The sequence below is a fragment of the Passer montanus genome, unplaced genomic scaffold (assembly GCF_014805655.1).
Source record: "Passer montanus isolate IOZ18808 unplaced genomic scaffold, ASM1480565v1 scaffold14, whole genome shotgun sequence".
NCBI lineage: Eukaryota > Metazoa > Chordata > Aves > Passeriformes > Passeridae > Passer > Passer montanus.
The window spans coordinates 7,098,217-7,117,567 of record NW_024360941.1 but is presented as its reverse complement, the minus strand read 5'-3'; the positions used below and the strand labels follow the sequence as shown (position 1 = coordinate 7,117,567).

The 19,351-nt window shown below is 37.8% G+C and overlaps 1 protein-coding gene across 6 annotated transcripts; it reads left to right on the top strand.

The window, feature by feature from the left end:
* The first annotated feature begins 450 nt into the window (after window positions 1-450).
* AADAT (aminoadipate aminotransferase) lies at window positions 451-16,886 on the top strand. Of its 6 annotated transcripts, none has more exons than XM_039700041.1 (14): window positions 451-483; window positions 1,371-1,439; window positions 3,306-3,474; window positions 4,517-4,649; window positions 5,329-5,403; window positions 6,958-7,167; window positions 7,686-7,751; window positions 8,916-8,998; window positions 10,201-10,297; window positions 11,114-11,175; window positions 13,436-13,500; window positions 13,980-14,086; window positions 14,726-14,827; window positions 15,977-16,886. In XM_039700041.1, exons 2-14 carry the CDS (start codon window positions 1,373-1,375, stop codon window positions 16,016-16,018), a joined length of 1,278 nt encoding a protein of 425 aa, XP_039555975.1. In that variant the 5' UTR covers window positions 451-483; window positions 1,371-1,372; the 3' UTR covers window positions 16,019-16,886. The 6 variants fall into 6 exon arrangements, with proteins under 6 accessions (XP_039555975.1, XP_039555980.1, XP_039555979.1 ...); XM_039700043.1 differs by lacking the exon at window positions 451-483 and adding an exon at window positions 526-586; XM_039700042.1 differs by lacking the exon at window positions 451-483 and adding an exon at window positions 593-736.
* The last annotated feature ends 2,465 nt before the right edge of the window (window positions 16,887-19,351 follow it).

Genomic DNA, 19,351 nt, shown 5'->3' with positions numbered 1-19,351 from the left:
GGAAAGATATTGACCTGTTGAAGAAAGGGCAGAGGAGGGTCATGAAGGCTGGAGCACCTCTTCTATGAAGATAGTCTGAAAGAATTGGGGTTGTTCAACTAAAGACTCCAGGGACGCCTTAGAGCACCTTCAGGTACCCAAAGGGGACTACAAGAGAGCTGCAGAGGGACTTTTTACACCTGCCAATGGCTGGGTGTGGTGTCCCAATGGTAGAAATGGCTTCAAATTGAGAAAGAGTAGATTTAGACTGGATAATAGAGAGAAAATCTTAACTGTGAGGGTGATGAGACACTGCCACAGGTTTCCCAGAGAAATTGTGGATGCCCCACCCTGAAAGTGTTCAATGCCATGTTGGATGGAACTCTGAGCAACCTGGTCTAGTAGAAAGCGTCCCTGCCCGTGGCACAGGGGTTGCAACTACATCATCTTGAAGGTCCCTTCCAAGCCCCCCCTGCCCGGCCGCCGACCCGGCGCCCTCCGCCGGTAGGTGCCCGCGGCCGCACCGAACGCTCCGCACAGCGGGACGGCGCCGGTCGGGAGCTCGGGGTGGCCCCGGGGGCTCGGTGCCCCCTCCGGGGGAGCTGGGGTCGGTGGGCAGCGAGGGGCTGTCTCGGGATCGCCTCGGGGAGGGCGGCGAAGCGGCGCTCAGCTATCCCGTAAAACACAGCCCAGCCGCCCTTGTGTGCGGGCAGCACCGCGCCTGTGCCGGGCTGCAGGGGGAGCGGAGTTACCGGAGGTATTTTTAGGAAGCACGAGTTGTGTTTTTTCAAGGCGGCCTTGCTCGGGAGATCGTTTCTGGTAACTGCCGACACATGCGTGTTGCGGTGGCTGCTCTTTGCCCTTCCATTTCACTTCTCTGCTTGCTTTCCCCTCCAAGGAGATGCCTTCTTGTGGCCTTTCCAGGCCATCGTGCTTCCTGCCCGACTGTAGTTCACTCTTCACTTAATCTCTATGGGCACCAGGGAAAAGGAGGAAAATACTCGTCAGCTGCTTTTGAAAGACGTTCTTAATTATCCTTTCCAAAAAAACCACCTCTAACTTGACAAGTGTTGTGACTTATAATGATGGCTTGCAATCCTAAAAGCACTTCAAATGCAGTGCTTAAAACAGCTAAATAAAGCTGGATTCTCATTAACTAAAAAAAGAGCTGATGGTTGTTTAAGACCCATCAAATCTTCAGATTTGTAATTGCCATTAAATCTCCAGAGCTGACAGTAAAGGGAGGGGAAAGGGCTTTTTCCTCCTCACTGGCATACCACAAATTAACCAGATCAAAAGCATTACTTGTGAAAGATGCACATACTAAAGTGCACTGCAGTTCATATTCCCTTTTCTAGCTTCATGTCCAACTAATTATTCTTTTTCCATAGATATGAATTACTCTAGGTTCATCACCACTGTGAGTGCAGCAAGAAAAGCATCTCCAATAAGACTGCTGAGTGAGTACATGTCCCTTCTTCCCAGCTTCTCTGAAAGTACTATTCTATGTTCTGGTCTGTGCTGGGGTACCATGGCTTAAGGCTTTAAAAGGTTTGAAAGAAAATCATGCTGTAAGCTGACAAAGCCACTTGACTTTTGTCAAGCAGAGATGCCAAGCAGGTATAAAGAAAAATACAGTGAATAGCCTTAAACCAGTTCAGAAACCCATCCAGACAGACGAGTTAACACTATCACTTTAACAAGTGACTGAAAAGTCTCTGCTACTGTCTCTGAACCCAGGCTTTTGGCACAGTTTGCAACTGAGTTTATGTTGTGTGTCCAGGAGCAACAGCTGCTAGTTACTTCAAATTCAGTCCCAGCATGTTTCTTTCCACCTCATTTTCTTGTATCCTGTTCATGTCCATAAATGTTTCAGTACCCCCACCCACTCAGTATTACTACACTTTCCTTTTCCATATTAATCTATCTTTAGGCTACAATATTACATTGTCTTCCATGTGACAGATGGAAGAGCTTAACTGCCTACTTGTTTACCCAGTTGAAACCCACAGAGACCTGACAGAATCCAAACATGAGACATATATCACTATTTCAGCCTTCAGGGGTCAATTTCCCCTCTTGGTAAGGAGCTGGCACTTACTGTTCTGCGTAAAATTCTTCACACAGGTACAGCTAAGTCATGTAGTTCACTCTAGGCAGCCTCTTTTTCAGTGATCAGTTAATATGCATCATAACAGAAGTATTAAGCAGCACAGGTCCTGTAGATAGACATACTGAGCCTGCAGTTTTAATGACAAAGTAAATCTCTCTTTACCAGGCCAAAAGTCACAGGCATAACACAAATGGGTGAAATAACTGATAAGGATTAACTCCCCATGTTCAAGTCTGCTAAAAAGCACTGGAAAATAAACTCAGTAACAGGCCTCTTTTAAGCCAGATCTGATGTCATCTGACCTCTCATATCTGGTGTAAAACTGTCAAGCCAGCATGAATGCCATATTGTGAGTTTTCAGATTTAATGCAATCAAGTGCCCTTGCTGGATTAAGGTCTGGTCTGCACTGCATAGATTGGATCTGAATGATTGTGAAACTGTGACTTAAAGGCGGGAATTAAGATTTTCTTCATAGCAAATTACTGATACAGTGCCTCTGCCACTAAAATTGGGCTGCTGGAAACATTTCCATTCCCTTATAGAAAAGCTGTAATCATCTGTCAGTATAGCTGCCAGATCAGCTGAAGTGAGACTGAATGAAAAACAGAACAAAAAACAAAGCCATTCATTTCTAGTCGGTCTAAACAGATCATTGAGATTTTAAATTCTTGAAGCTCAAAAGACATCAGTCATGACAGTTTTTGTAATAGAGCTGTCCAGATTGTTTCAAAACAATTACAAATAGCTTTTTTAACTTAATTTTTTTTTTAATCTGTCCTAACGGTATCTCCCTCCTAAGGTGACAGTTTTTGTAATAGAGCTGTCCAGATTGTTTCAAAACAATTACAAATAGCTTTTTTAACTTAATTTTTTTTTTTTTAGTCTGTCCTAACAGTATCTCCCTCCTAAGACCCCCAAACACGTATTTAATCCAAGCAGAAAGATGACTTTAAGAAGAGTTATCCTTTTAAATTCATGATAGTTAAACAAGTAAATTGAAAAATAGAACAACTCTCCCTCCTAAGGCCCCCAAACACGTATTTAATCCAAGCAGAAAGATGACTTTAAGAAGAGTTATCCTTTTGAATTCATGATAGTTAAGTAAATTGAAAAATAGAACAAGTTTTCTGGGCCATTATTAAATATTGATTAAAGGATATAATCACCATTGTTATAATCAAATTGTAACCAAGGTGTTTCCTTTTACTCTAGCTGAATTGATGCAGAAGTCTCCTCCATCTCTCATCTCTCTGGCTGGAGGGGCACCAAATCCTAATCTTTTTCCATTTAAGAAGGCAACTGTTGACATTGGACATGGAACACCTGTTGAGATTGGGGAAGATCTGATGAAGAGAGCTCTCCAGTATTCAGCCTCAGCAGGGTATCTGTTACAGCTTCTTGCACTTTAAGACACCAGAAGCTAAGGATCATAATATCCTTTATTATTGCATTAAGTCACCTGTGTTTTCAAAACCTGTTCATAAAGCCCTTTTTCAAAAAATAGGTTTTTCCCAAAACCCATGGGTTTTTCTTCAACTTGCCTCACTACTTACATTTGAGTTCCAGTGGAAAATTTTGCAATGAGTTGTGTAAAAAGAAAAAAAATCACTTAAATCACTTAAAACCCTAATCCTAGTATTTCTCAAGCCAGAGCATTTCCTAGCTGTTAGTATTTGAGAATCCAGACACCCAAATCAGATATTATTTTAAAGATGCTGTATTACAACACATTGTTTCTATGTTTTGGAGTATTTCTTTTCATTTAGCACCATATACTAAAGTCAGTGTGTAGAATTTGTGGTAATTGAGTGGAGGTATTTATAGAATTGTCATTTTTGCTACAAAAGTTGCATATCATTATATTGCTTTAGTGCTCACGTAAACTTTTCAGCAGACAGCACTGAGTCAGGTGAGGACAGGTTTGCAAAAATACTTGGGTACCTACAGAGACATATGGGGCATCAGCTAAAACTTTTCTTAATATTTAAATGAACCAGCCATTTGTGAACATCTTACCAGATCTTAAGACTTTTTGGAAAATGTGTTTTAGAAATCTTTGTAATCTGCAGCAGGTTACAAGCAGCGTGAAGAACTTTGTCACACTGCCACATTAGATTACAGAATGATCATTTCTAGGAGTGGGTATTGTTCAGCCTCCACCCTGTTTCATCCTTGGCAAATAATTTCTGCCCAGATTACACTATGATAATTTGGTGTATGGAGCACAGATACCCATACACCAAATTATCATAGTGTAATTTTCTTGATTTGATAAAGCAGTCATAGCAATTGCATTTAAGTGTATCTGTGTGACAGTTGAAATCAAACTCAGGACTGCATGCTAGATTTGGCAGGGATTTGGAGGAACAGGCTAGCTTTGCCCTATATAAGGTCCTAGATATGTCTTCTTTTTCATGTTTCAGGATTCCAGAGCTGTTGTCTTGGCTAAAAGATTTCCAGAGGAGCTTACATGATCCCCCCACAGCCAACTACAGTCCTGAGCAAGGACAGATGGAAGTGTGTGTCACAACTGGCAGCCAGGAAGGCTTGTGTAAAGTAAGATCAAAAGATTCATATGCTAGAAGCATTTCATTCAGAGAGACGTTTATTCTTCCATCAGTTCAGCTATATTCAGCATTGAGTGCTCTCTATAACTATATGCAGGGTACAGTTTCATATTTTCTTGCTCCATAGATATGAATTACTCTAGGTTCATGTACAAGATACGGGAAATTAAATAAATTGGAGTGGCATTCTAGACTGTCAGGAGTGCATAAAAGTTCAGGTAACCAAAGAGCCTGTGTAGAAAACATGCTATAAGGTGACATATCATGTTACTCAAGTAGTGCAAAATAAGTGCACAGATGCTTTACCATAATTCTATTTTAAATGTTTCTTCTAATTTTTACTTCCTGATTTTTTGGGGTTTTTACTTCATGAAATAATTACCCTTTCCAGTCCACTCTCACTGGTGTTTAGTTGTTTCTTTCTGTAAGTTATACAGTAGAAATGGTGCTTCAGAGCACTGTCTTTCCATGTCAAGTTGGTAACCTGTCTTAATTTGGCTTTGAAGCAGATTTTTCATCCATTCATTGCCTTTCTCACAGACAGGATATTGATATGGTTAGAGAATTACTAGTATCTAATCAAGGTTTTTAATCCCACTAAGAAGTCAAAAGTACAAAGCACATGCATAAAATCTAAACAATCTTTAAAATAACGTTCTCTTTCGCAGGTGTTTGAAATGCTCATTAATCCTGGAGACAACATCCTTTTGGATGCACCCACATACTCAGGGACACTAGCAGCTGTAAGTATTCCTTAGCTACAATGCACTGTGAATGTTACATTTGAGCTAAACAGCAGTTTGGTATCTGATCTGCAGTCTTATAAACACTGTCTGTATTTGCCATAAAAACATATCTATGACTCAAGATTTTAGTGTCCAACCAGTAAAGTTCATAAATACTGACTCATAAAAGGTTTCCTACTAAAAGTTCTATGAAAGCTATTTAAAGTTCCTCTTCAAGCACTAGTTCATTCAAGGGCTAAGATCACACATGGGACTGGAAGGAAAGCCATCAGGACCTAGTTTGGTTGAATTAAATTTATAACAAGTGGGTGTGTTAACATGTCAGCATGTTTACCTGAAGTAAAATCAGGTCATATATGGGTGCTTTCAGGCCTATGCAAATATGATACTATTTAAAATTATCATATACTCTGATCATGATCATATACTCATGATCAGAGTATATGATCATATACTCATGATCAGAGTATATGATAATTTTAAATCATGATCATATATTTTAAATTTTAAATCATTTAAATCAATTTTAAATCATGATCATATACTCATGATCAGAGTATATGATCATATACTCATGATCAGAGTATATGATCATATACTCATGATCAGAGTATATGATAATTTTAAATAGTATCATATTTGCATAGGCCTGAAAGCACCCATATATGACTACAAAGATATTAATTACTGAGAACTATACAAAAGCAGCAAAGTTTACTTCTGAAAAGTAATTTAATCAGTATAAAATTAAATGCCAGCTCAAAATGCAAAAAAAAAACAAGAAGGGTTAGAATAAATACACCACAAATTCAGTTGTCCCCCCTTTCATCAAAATAAATTGTTATGCTTACTGTCCTCAATTTGAATATATATTCTAATCAGCTGTATTTCTTAGAAATGTATTTTGACAATGCAGCAGCTTGCAGTTTTACTTAAAAATGCAGAGCAGTACATGGGACAAATTGAAATTCCACAGAGCAGAGACAGCAAGATTTTTCATTGGTGTTTTACCTATATTTTTTCATACTGCTGTCAACATGTCACTGCAGTAGCATCATTTCATTCTCCTTTATATTGCTGGATATATCTGTTGAGAGAAGAGATTCTTTGCCCTTTGTCAGGGAAGAGTAGCTTAAAGCTCTGACATTTCCACCCAAGTAGAGTGTAAATTGTCAGTAGGAAACAAAGGTGCTGTGACCTTAACTGTCTGTGGTGAGAGCATGAGAAGTCCTGAGAGAACAGGTCAGATTTACAAAGTCCTTTTCTGCTTGAAAAACCAAATCTGATTTCCTAGAGAAGAGCAGCAATTGAACATAGGAGTTACCCATTTCCTCTGAGTTGGCTTAGTAGAACAAATAAAGATTAACATGGTAAGTTTGACAAGCCTTACAGCAAATTCAGGCAAACTTTTATTTGACTCATGAGCAAATGGAGCTTGAGATAGCTATAAAATCAAAAAGACTTTGTATTGATGAAATGTTATGGTGACAATGACAAAAGGAAGGTCTTTGAATTACACAATTATGACAGTTGTGTTCCTTCTATCAACAGCTGAGACCCTTGGGTTGTAATATAATTAATATTCCCAGTGACCAACATGGCATTATTCCAAAAGCTTTAAAAGAAATTCTGTCTGCTTGGAGCCCAGAGGATATAAAAAATTGTAGCAATCGCCTCCCAAAATTCCTGTACACTATTCCAAATGGATGCAATCCAACTGGCAATTCACTGACCACAGAGCGCAAAAAGGAGATTTACCAGGTATGGAGCTGTGGTCTTGTGAACTTTGTAGCTGGAAATGGATAAATATCAGTCTTGTTTCAGTTGAAAGTATCCCATGTTTGGTATTTGGGCCCATTTGGTCCAGGTGACATTCCTCCTAGAACTTGTTTCTAGCAGAATTTCTTCCACAGCAGCTCTTCAGAGGTAGACTATGCCTTAGGTAAATTGTTTTTCAGTGGTAGCCCACTGGCAGCTGGTATCTTTGCCATGGGCTTCTAACAGGACTTATTTCATGTTGCCTGCACATTTTGAATGCCACATGGAACAGAGCTTGAGTTGCATAGAAGGGTCTGTGTACTACAGGTACTGTGATTAGTCTTACAATTTTTTGATATCTAAATTGGGCACTTGAAGGCTTCTCATCATGGGGGCCTCTATATAATGAATGGCCAACCAATACAATCATAATATGATGCTGGTTAAAAAAAAACCACCTGACTGAATTTGCAGTGTCTTTAACTTTTATTCCTTTTGTTACTTTTTATTAATTTATTTAGCTTGCAAGAAAATATGATTTTCTCATAATAGAAGATGATCCTTACTACTTTCTTCAGTTTGAAAAGGTAATTTTTCTTTCATAATTCTTAGTAACACCTTATTTTCTGGGAGAAACTAAGGTTTCACAAGAGAACTAAGGTTTGGGCCCTAAACCTTCCTGCATGGCTCTTCTTCCTGTCCTACCAAGGCCTCACAGTCTGTGGCTCCTTTCAGTAATTTTCCCCTTTGTGGTATTTTATATTCTGTTAATTAGTGGATCAAATTTCTCAAGCCTCATACAGGATAGAATTTGTCAGCAATTAGAAAATGACGAAGACTTTGCGTTTAGAGGAAAGCAAGTATGCAACTGAAGCAGCACTTGAAGTTTACAGCCTCTTACTGCTCCTTTCTCTCTGTCTCTTCTTTCATTCAGCAGAAGACTACTCTGCATCTACTATAACCCATTTTTATCCCTTTGCCTTTTGGAGAATCTGGGAGTTCTCCCAGGTACCACATATAGTGGTACTGGATAGGCAGCTTCCTTTCATGTAAATTTTCTGCAAATTTCTTACGTGAATCTACAGTTAGTCAGTCTTTAAAAGTACCTAACTTCAGAAATCAAAATGAGTCTTGCAAAGCACTAAAACATTGGTAGAAGATAAAGGTCAGCATTTACTCTTTTGAAATATGTTTTTAAGGAAGAAGGCAATAAAACTACCTCACTTACTCATTGACTAGTATTGTGAAGTGAAGGTTTGTAAGAAAATGTAGAGGAGAAGATGGAAAAACAGAATTCTTGATAAGGAAAAAATATGCTGGACTCAGATCTTCACAATTTGGTTGTATCTCCTGATTTAATTTTTTTAAAAAAGCAAAGCAAAATGTTATAAGGATCCATTTTAGAAATTGCAGTACCTCTTTACTCCACAAGAAATCTTGGCAGAAAAATCATTATTTCTCTCTCCTTCTAATGGCATCATACCAATACTTAAACTGAACACTTGTGTGCTGAGCAGTGGGCTAAGCAATCATCAAAAATTAACAAAGCTGACTTCTTAAAGATGTTTACAGAATATTGTAATCACATCTCAGAAAGCTAGGCTAAACAATCATTTGTCAGCAAGTTACTGCAATTTTTTCCTTGGAATACACGTTGAGAAATTAATTGTGTCTTCCTAGTAAAAAAAAAAATAAATCCATTATAATCCTTACTAGCACCTTGAATTTTGTTTTTTATTTTTTATTCCAAGCCATGGGCTCCAACTTTCCTCTCAATGGATGTGGATGGCCGGGTTATCAGGACCGACTCTTTCTCTAAAATTCTCTCATCTGGGTAAGGCCAGCTGCAGACCACTTAGCATTGCCTATTCAGTTAAGATGCAAGACTTCATATGAAGTGATGAGACATGCCATAGTGTTTTCTCATTTAATAACTATCCACTTCTGGAATGAACTTCTGAATCAATGGCTTTTCGCAGTCTTCTTCTCTTTTCATGTCATCTCTTGGCAGTCATTTTACTCCAGGTTCTGTTTCTCTTCTGATGCAGATAGCTAAGCTTCTCCCCCCAAGCAGCCCATTCTTGCAGGCACCATCTAGGCAGAAAGACAGATGCTGGAACTCTTAGGAGCTTTTCTCTTTTCTATTTCTTTGTGTCTATCTCTTAGTATTCCTGCAAGCTCCCTGAACATGTAATACAGAAAATAAACTATCATTCTTCACAAACTGTTCATAGGTTTGTACTGATATCCAACCTTCCAATTCTTTCAGGTTGTTTCCACCTGCCAGAAAAAGAACCAGCTTGGCTGTTTTCCATTTCACATAAGTCAGTGTATTTGATTTTTAGCTTGCTTTTTTTCTGTTAACCTAATAGATATAAAAAAATTATGTGAATTCTGTATTGGCAGCCAGTGGATTATAACCCATCCTAGAGAAAGTGAGGAGACAACATCGCCAAGTGTGATTGCATTTTCAGAAGTGACACCACAAAATGGCATGACACACAGTATTATCTTTTCTAAAGACACATATGAGTTAATGGGTTCCATTTTTCTTCAAATAAAATCTTCAGCCATTCTGTAAAGATGGGTAATAAGAATTGAAGTATAAGTAACCATCTAGTATATCTATATTCCATTCCTTCTGCAGTACTGAAAGAGAGCAAAAGAGTCAAGTCATTTGCCACTTATCTGTTTGTCATAAAGCCTGAGCATTCATGATCTTTTATTATGGGAAAACCTGTCTTTCCTTCTCTTTGATTCAAGTTATCTTTATGGTTCCAAACATAGATTTTGTCCTGAAGCTTCATAACTATGCAGCTACTATGAGCATTAAAACCTCTTAAATATTTTTATTTCATGACTTTGATACTTGGCTTCTAAATTGTATAACCTGAGGGCAATATTAAGATATAGATAAATTTGAATGCACAAGAGATCCTTACACTATCAATAAAATTGTTGCATGTTTTCCCATAAAATCTCAAAATATTATCACATTGCATTTCTGAAGTAACTTTTTGTTTGTTTGGTTTCCAGTTTAAGAATAGGTTTTCTGACAGGTCCCAAGCCTCTCATCGACAGAGTTGTTCTACACATTCAGGTGTCAACAATGCACACCAGCACTTTCACACAGGCAAGTACCAAGCCACCAAATGAATTGTGTTTAGAGAAGACAACATATCCCAAGTTATAAGAAACCACAAGCAAACAGCTTTGTACTTTCATAACTGCTCTGCATTTTCACAGTTTTGTTTATACAAATTCATTGCCAATTCTGCCAAAAGGAGATACCATCACAGAACTCAGAACCAGAGCTAGAGGGTTGTCTCAGTGCATGGATAGTACAGCTGATATCCCTTAACCCTCAGATTTCAAGAATCAAGTTTTGAAATATTTTATCTCTTCCTGGTAGGTTTTTTACAACTTCAGTGTAAAGCACCGTATGGAAGAAACACTCATTTATTATTTTTTATTCTACTTTTCGATTAAAACAATACTGGCAGCCCACAAAGACATTTCAAAGCAAGCTGACAACTACAGCCCCTTTATGGTTAGTAATAAGGAAAGGAGACAGTGAACACATCTAAATATGGCTTCCGTCTTCCAGCCTCCATTAGTTCGTCACTGTTAAAGTGGAGAGGCCGATGTGGACAGGAAGGTAAAGCAATATACAGTGCCTTCCTCTTTCTCCCCAGTTATCATATTTACTTCTTCATCCATTTTTCCTTCCCCCCACCCAAGCTTCCAAATACTGCCATGAACCTTGGAGACACCAGTAACATGGACTATAATAACCTTGGCATCTCTGTTTAAAAAGGGCTCCAAGAGACACCGCATGCAATTTCATGTGTGGGGAATGTTGAATAGTGCATCTGGCTATGGATCTTTTGCTCATTGTGGAACAGTCCTGTTAAAAACATAGTATTGATGATGTGTTTTATTTCTGTAGATTATGGTATCACAGCTGCTTCAGCAATGGGGACAAAAGGGTTTCTTGGAGCATATAGACAGGTAGGGTTATGTTCTATGCTGAATCCTATCGTCTGTTATTCTGCTACTTGTTACCTACAGCAAACATTCCTTTTAGTAAACAATTCAGAGTAGGTGCATCAGCATTAGACCAAGTAGGTAAGACAGGTCACCAAGGCTGTTGGGTTCACACAAGAGCCCTGATGAAGAGACACAGTGTGAAGCTGCAGACAGGCAGATCAGGGCACATCACCTCCTGCTCCAGGCAGACCATCTGCCAGTCCATTGGCACAGACATCATGTAGCTCCCACCTGGAGGGAGCTTGGGAGGATCCTGGAAACTTCAAGCTAGTGAAGAAAGTTCTGATCCCTGATAAAGTGTTAGGGTCTATAGCAAAAGCTGAGATCGCTGAGCACAGAATCTATTGAGAAAGAGACAGCATAGCTTTTATAAAGGGAGTTCTCTAAGTTAGCAGGAATTTACACTCTTGCCATCCTTGATTGTGGATACTGATGGAAAAACAGCGAAGTTCATCTGCACGACTAAACATTGTCTGAACAATGCCTCTCGCTGGCAGAGAGAGAGCACTGGGCTGCCATCTAACTCATAAGACATTTCTTGCATACTGACTGACACACATTTAGTTTTCACTTATTATGCAGGAGGAGCATATTTCTCTTGACAGTCACTGCCTCATTTTATGTGCTCTACTTTGATATCATTAGAGCCCCAAGTTTCTCACTTCAGTAGGAGTGTGCTACACTTTGCAAAGGCCTCTAACAACAACATGAGCAAAACATGCAAAAAATTCTTATACCTCACTGTAACAGCCACTTGTGTCCCCTTGATGTTCATACTGTAAACAGGAATATTTGAGAAAAAAAAAAAAACAAACAAAACAAACAGGACACATCAGCTTTAGCATTGCTGTGTTTTAAGATTTAGGAACATAAAGATAAGTGTCACAGAGGAGCTTGGACCACACTTTAGCTCAACTTTCAGTAGTTCCAAAAAATAAATCCCAAAGGTATCTCTTCACTTACATCATTCTTATGGGCCAAAAGGCAGCCTTGATCAAGCCCAAACACCATTCTTCCACTAATGAAAATAGGGCTGCAGTGGGGCAGCTGCAATGCTTTATAACCTTACTGATGAGGCCCCAGAGCTGACTGCAATCTCTTCCAGCTGATTTCATTTGTACAGAGGTGAGGTGTTAGATTAGGCATTGGAGTAGATTATCTGTTTTTTGGAGCAGTTACATTTTTGAGGAAGTTTCATCTTAGTAGTTGTTATGATTTCAGCATGTAATTAAAATGGTAACAGGATTTGCAATTTTGGTAAAAACTGCACAAAGGAGATTTACTCTTTCATATAGAATGTAGCAATAGATATAACTGAGCCCCAAAACTATTTAAGTATCTGGAGGTATTGGTGTTTTTGTATTAGATGTAATAAAATACATCCATAAATCAAAGCTGTTGGTTCAGAAAGTATTTTTAAAATACAAGCGTAAAATTATGTAAATTATGCAAATTAGTAAGGATGTTTTCTTAAGACTTGGGAACACATTTGCATTTGAATTATGAACTCAGTATCAGGCATTTCTCTTGTGTCTTCCATTGCACAGCTGTGTCATTTTATGTTGACAAAAGCCACTGCACGTGACTTGTCCATGGTGAAGCCTGGGTTAGGTAATTTTTCCCAATAAGAGATTAAATTATTTGAAAGTTTTACTTACAGTATGAAGGAGATAAGTTCAAAAGTTCAGAAAAGGGGAAGCTGTCAAACAGTTGTGACAGGTTTATCATATGATTTGCTTTTTACCTTGTCAGATGTCATTTCCATGTGTACCTGTTATACACATTCAACCCAAATGTACAAATATTAAGCCTGTGCTTTTGCATATGTTAAAGTCCCTAATTTTCTTCAGTGTGTGTGCTTTGTGCACTAAACGCTGTTAACAGGACTTGTATACACTGCTATGGTAGACAGATTGGCTGTAATATGTAAAAGGTTTCTATGATATGTGTAAAGCTGAGGAAGCAGCCACACAGGGACTTCCTCTGTCTGATTGATCAGTGCTCTGATGGAGATGCAGTGAAGCATATACCAAGTTTTGGATACATATACAAAGTTTTATGCACACAGTATACTGTCTTGTGCCCACCTAGGATTAGCTTATATTTCCATTAAATGTGCACTTGAGTTGTTGAAGTAGAAAAACTTTGTTTCTGCCTTCAGAAACAAATAGACTCTGAAAGGATATGAGTTCATGACTTTGAATTGATAATTTGCTTTCAGAGTGGTGGACTTCTACAGGATACAGCGGGATGCAATGCTCACTGCTGCTGACAAGTGGTTAAAAGGTCAGAGTGCAACACAGATAATCACTTAATTCTTTTTGCTAGCTATTTATCATCTTTGTGCTCAAGAAAAATCACTTAAGTTCATTTCTTGACTGAAGTGACAGATAAGCACTATAAGTAAATCGATTGCATTAAATATTAAGCTTAGGACAAGCTCACTATTGCTGCATTTTTGTGCCTTCTGGTAGGACAGGGAGATAGATGGGGATTAAAAAAAGCTCACCACATTACTATTTAAAGTAATTTTACAAAGAGCCTGTATTTCACTTCATTACGTTCTTATACTTTCGTTGTTTAAAATCTCTGTCTTTAAAAAAATCTCTTAATTTAAAAGAAGTTATAAAAAAATCACTATAGTAATAGTGATAATAATGTTTGTATCAGTAAATCTAAAACATTGCTGAATCTATGATGTATCCATTAGAAGTGGGGCATAATTTTCTTTCTTGATTCCATTTTCTCTCTCTCTCTTTCTCCAGACTTGGCAGAATGGTACCCTCCTGCTGCTGGCATGTTCTTATGGCTCAAAATTAAGGGTATTTCTGATACACAGCAGCTGATAATGGAAAAGGCTTTGAAGAAAGAAGTATGACATGTGATTTAATGACTTGTAATCTTAAAAAAAAGGGAGGGATAAGATATCTGCATCTATCCATATGTGCACACGTAAAAAAGTAGGGGGACTTGCTGTGCACCATCATAAAGTCTGCAAGTCAGGCACTGTGGCAGAGTTATTGATTAACAAAATATTTTCATGACTCCATTCAGATGTTGATATTTTATCAGTTTACTTAAATTGAAATCAGTATAACATATGGTAAAATGTCATTATATATGACATATATATAATATTAATATATATACCTATATGTATGATGGCTGTTGACTAATTTTTTTTAATGAGAGAGAAATTGAGTTTGGTTTTATTTCTCCAATTTATAAGACCCAGCACTGTGTACGGAGTAAGCTACACCCCAGGTGCTTCTAAGCACCTTGTGATGATATGAATGAGACCTGGTAACCACAGCCTAAGACCCTTTGGTGTCATTATGAGAAGTCTGGTTACATGTTGCATATTTTTGTCTCCTCATTTTGAAAAAAAAGAATATATTACACCATGTGCACACTTAGAAGTGTGTAAGCACTGATCTTTCTCAAATTTAATTTAACATAGTGTTTTAAAAATGTAGAAGTAATAACTGTGTGGTTAATCACTTTTTTGCAGGTATTACTGGTTCCTGGAGGAGCATTCAATATTGATAGTTCAGAGCCTAGTTCTTATGTCAGAGCCTCCTTCTCTCTGCCTTCTCCTGCCCAGATGGATCTGGTGAGATTTTTTTTTTTTTCACTTTCTTATCAAGACAGTTTCTCACACAGTAATGCTCCTTTATCTTTTGCATCCTTCTCCTTCTATTTTTTCTTGAATGTTAGAGATTTTAGTCTGTAGGTGATTAAGCAGTACTTTCACAGCAGCATTAGCTGTTCCTTAAGCAAGATACTCATTGAAATGATCTTCAAGATACCAAATTTTGAGGACCACTTAGAATTTTTCGGTGTATCTCATACATAGAATGTCTCACACTTAAACCTCCCAGACATTATTTATAAATGCTTTACTGAAGCCAGAGTATTTGCTTAAGCATTAGCAGGCATCGTGTGTCTTTCAGAGTTTGGATTCCCCTGATTCTGAGATTGAATTACCTGTGTTCTTTCTTGTGTGTGTGTTGGCAATTCTTTATAAGAAAGTTTCTTTCGTACAATTTACATACATGCTTTATTTTATTATTTATTTATTTATTCTTTTATATATTTATTAATCTTTTATGTGTTTTAGGAGCCTTTTTGATGTTATTTGGCTCTATCTATAAAATCAGTGGGAGAAAAGATAGGAGACATTTGTGCAGATTTAATACTGATTTGATTGGGGTGCTCGAAACAGTTCAGTATTTGTAGTTGTATTTTCATGCAGTTATGAAGGCTTGTAACAGATAAGTTTTTCTTTTTAGTTCTTCTTTATTTCTTCTACTTTTTCCTTTTTTTTTTGTTAAAGTAACTCATAACCATACTATTGACAATCAAGCTGTATTTTTATATGCTTCTCCACTACACTTTTCTTCCTTTTTTTCATTTTTGGAGTCCCCAGGCAGTAATACTAAGTTAAAAGAGACACTCTTTCAGGGATCACTAGTTTGTAAGAAGTTACATCTGAACTCCAAATAACCTTTGAACATCAATATATGCATTTTTCTGTTTCAGAAATCTCTGCCTTTTATTTCCTATCAGAGAATCGGAAGCTTTGTGCAGTCAAACCCCATACATGATTTTATAAAAGAAAAAGAAAGACTATCAACAGAACTTTGCATTATGAAATATTGATTCTATAGAGTTAGGGCAATTTTAGTAGCTTTACAGGTTTGACGTGTTCCCTATTCATGTAATGCCAAAATATAAATGTGAACCATATTTTTCATTGCAGGCCTTCAAGAGACTGGCTGACCTTATAAAAGAATCTTTGTGAAAAAGCTAAATAGAGCTCTTGCAGTAGTAAAAATCATCTCCAGAAAATAGTTATTAACATTTGGATTTCGTCAAACACTTTATAAGCAAGCACAATACAGTGGATGTTTCCTTAGATCTTTTCAGCTAAAAAAAAGACTGAAAATGAAAGTGAAAAACAATTTGTCTAATCTTTTTTTGACAGGACATTGCAATACTAAATGTATCCAATTCAGAAACATTTTAAATACTCAAAACCAAAATGTTCTATTTCCTGTAAAATCCATGGTTTTTTTAGATTTGAATTGATTTTTGTTCTGACTTTCGTTTTCCATTTGAGTTGGGAAACAGAAGTTGCACTTGGGGTGGTCTTAGCCACTATTACTTCTCACTGTTAATATCAGCTGATACAGTCCTCCAAAATCTTATGTTGGAATTGTCTCATGGGTCACTTCCATTCTTGTCCTTCTGTATGGCATCTGTTTTTAATGATTTGAGGATTAGTATTTAATTCTACTGAAGTTTTGTCAGATAAAGTTAATGTAACTGTGTTAAAAAAATGAAAACTGATCCAAGGAAATGAGGCTATGATTACAAATAAACTGGGGTCCCTTGCAATTTGCAAGGGTATTCTCTAATTTTTGGAAGGTATTCTGATTACTGTTTTTTACTTCAATCTGTGAATAATTACTCTGTACCTGTGGTAGAAAATCTCTGGTTTGCCAAGGCATGTGTATGTACTAAAGGAACTACTCTTGGTTATTAAGTCAGATGTAGTGGTGAATGGAGAGTGTAAGTAACTGAACAGGGAACGTGGTGGAATGGACACTACCCTGACACTGCCAGATGCAAACAAAATGAAAAAAATAAAGAAATGTTTCAGTGTCTTATTCCTTGGTTATTGTCATCCCAAACATTTGATACTCAGCAACAGGTACAAAACCTTCACAGAGTTTCAACTGATCTGGTTCTCCAAGGCTTCCCATTTGGATTAGTGACTTCAGTTTTACTTGCTGTTTGGATGAAAGCACTGTCATTTTCCACTAATATCAGATGGCTGTTTCTTTTTTTGCAACTGTTCAGAATTTCAAAATAAAACATTGTTCAAGGATCTAGTTAGCCATTCAGCAGCCCAGGCAACCCAAGCAAATAAGGGTCAGGCACAACCTGGAAGTTTCACAACAGAAATTATTACTACAAATTATTATTATTACAAATTATTGTAATACTTACAATAATTTTCATTCCTTCTTTTTCCCCTAGTTATAAATAGCATGTGTCACAACAAACCAGCACAGATATATGCATTTCCCAGCATCCCTCCCATGGGCAGGATCATTCCAGTGCCTCTAGCCCAGCATCACTTTTCATGTCAGTCTCAAGCCTTTTAATTTAGTCACACATCCACACCATAGCATATCTAGGATCTAGACTCAATCCTTTGCTAAATTCCCAGATTACTGCAGCTTTTAGGTAAATCTACTGGAGAGGAACTGACATAGGTGGGCAAGGTGATGCAGTGGATGGGGCTGGCTCCTCCTCAGAGTCAGGCTGAGCAAGGACAGCCAGGATCCATGGAGTGACAAAGTGTAGGGAGAGCTTGCAGTCCCAAATCTGCCTTTAGGGTGCCAACACTGTCTTTGAAGACAAATTTGCCCCATTTTACATAGTTTGATGGTGCTAATGGAGGATCCAAACTAGCAGTGCCTCCTGTGCAGTGCCGCTCAACAGGAAGTATTCACGTCTCAACTCACTTTCATAAGCATGTGTAGAAATGAGGAAAACTCTAATGTTGCTGTCAGGCAATTTTTATCTTGGGCTCAATTGCAAAAATTATTTTATACAACAACAAATTGATATGTCTGTTTAATTAAAACAATATTTTTATAGAGGAATAAATGTAAACAAAATTTAAGACTGATTTTAGTTCTCAGGAGTGTCAAATATTTTGGTCGTATTGTCATTCATCCAAACCTGAATTTGATAAAATCAAAATATCATTATTAAGTAAGCCTTAAATTGGTGATGTGTTGAATAAAATACCTCTTAATTTTCAGAGAACTAAATGTTAAATTTGGTTGAATGTAAGCAAAATGCAATTCCATTTGTGCCACATTACCCGGTTTTGGTATCAGCTAATTTAATTTAGAGAGAGGGTTTTTTTTTTTCCCAACTGTGATGTAATTAAATTAATATCCTGAACAATGCAAATTGAACAATGGCAGTGAAATCCTATATGCACATGTTGTTTCCATGGACCTCTTAATGCACATTTTCTGGTCTCCTGGGAGAGAGCTTTCACTGTTATTAAATGTTCATGGAGGAAGTCACTTGGAACAAAAGGTGGGCAGCATGTTCACATAGGAAGAAATGACATGGCAATTGAAAGTTTTGGGTTTCCCTTTTCATTTCATCCATCCACGAGCAAATAACCTCTCTCATTCATAGCTGGGTTTAAGCCATCTGATTCAAGTGACAATCTGTCACTGGGGGAGAGAGGACACGGAGGAAAGGAAGGGCAGGGCTCGGTGCGGGGAGCACAGCCTGGTGGGGCAGCGGAGGAGGAGGTTGCTGCAGTGCTGGAGGGGGCTGCCTGGCACGGGCAGTCCCACACAGCCTGGCTCGAACTCCTGAGGGAGCATTTAGCTGCCCATTCTCTTGTACCTGCACTCTGGTTCCACTGCATTTTCACCCTTTTGGCAGATGAAAACCACCTAGAAATTCTGGGCAAACTCTGGACACTTGCAAATTCTATTTGCATTTTATAAAAACCTACTTGTATTTCAGTTCTACTTGTATTTTAAAATCTTGTGACCTACACATCTGCAGTTCTTTTGGTCCTGCCTTTGCAATCTGGACTGTGACCCACTGAGGCAAATATGTAAAAGAATTCCATTGAACTGTGCTGTGCATGTCCTAATCTGTCTTGTTTTCTTTATCGTTCAATAGCAGGTTTTGAGCAGCCCACTCCAGACAGTCTTATATGGGAATAGAACAGTTGCAATGTATGAACTGTAATTATTCTGAATAAAAATGCAAAGAAACATGCAATGCAAAGAACCATTTTCATTCTTCTAATACTGTTCCCAGGAATACCATGCTGTGCCTCACTTTTCTCCTAATGATTATAGAAACTATTGTGCAACCCTGCAAAGCACAGAAGTCACAAGGAGAGAAGAATAAGGGTCTTGCTGATTCTTTTCAAGAATTAATATCCCAGAAACATGTTAACAAATCTGGCTACAGCTAGAAGATTACCTGTAGATGTATAGAATGTGGAGAATACCTTCAGAATTATATTTTATTTTATTTTCAAATTATAATATATCAGATGTGGATTGACATAACAAGTGGA

What these genes read in the sequence shown, in the direction of transcription:
- AADAT (XM_039700041.1), top strand. Translation starts at nt 1,373, where the DNA reads ATGAATTACTCTAGGTTCATCACCACTGTGAGTGCAGCAAGAAAAGCA. An exon ending in GCAAAAAGGAGATTTACCAG is followed by an intron (nt 7,168 to 7,685) that starts GTATGGAGCTGT and finishes TAATTTATTTAG; the next exon opens with CTTGCAAGAAAATATGATTT. An exon ending in AAAAGGCTTTGAAGAAAGAA is followed by an intron (nt 14,087 to 14,725) that starts GTATGACATGTG and finishes ACTTTTTTGCAG; the next exon opens with GTATTACTGGTTCCTGGAGG.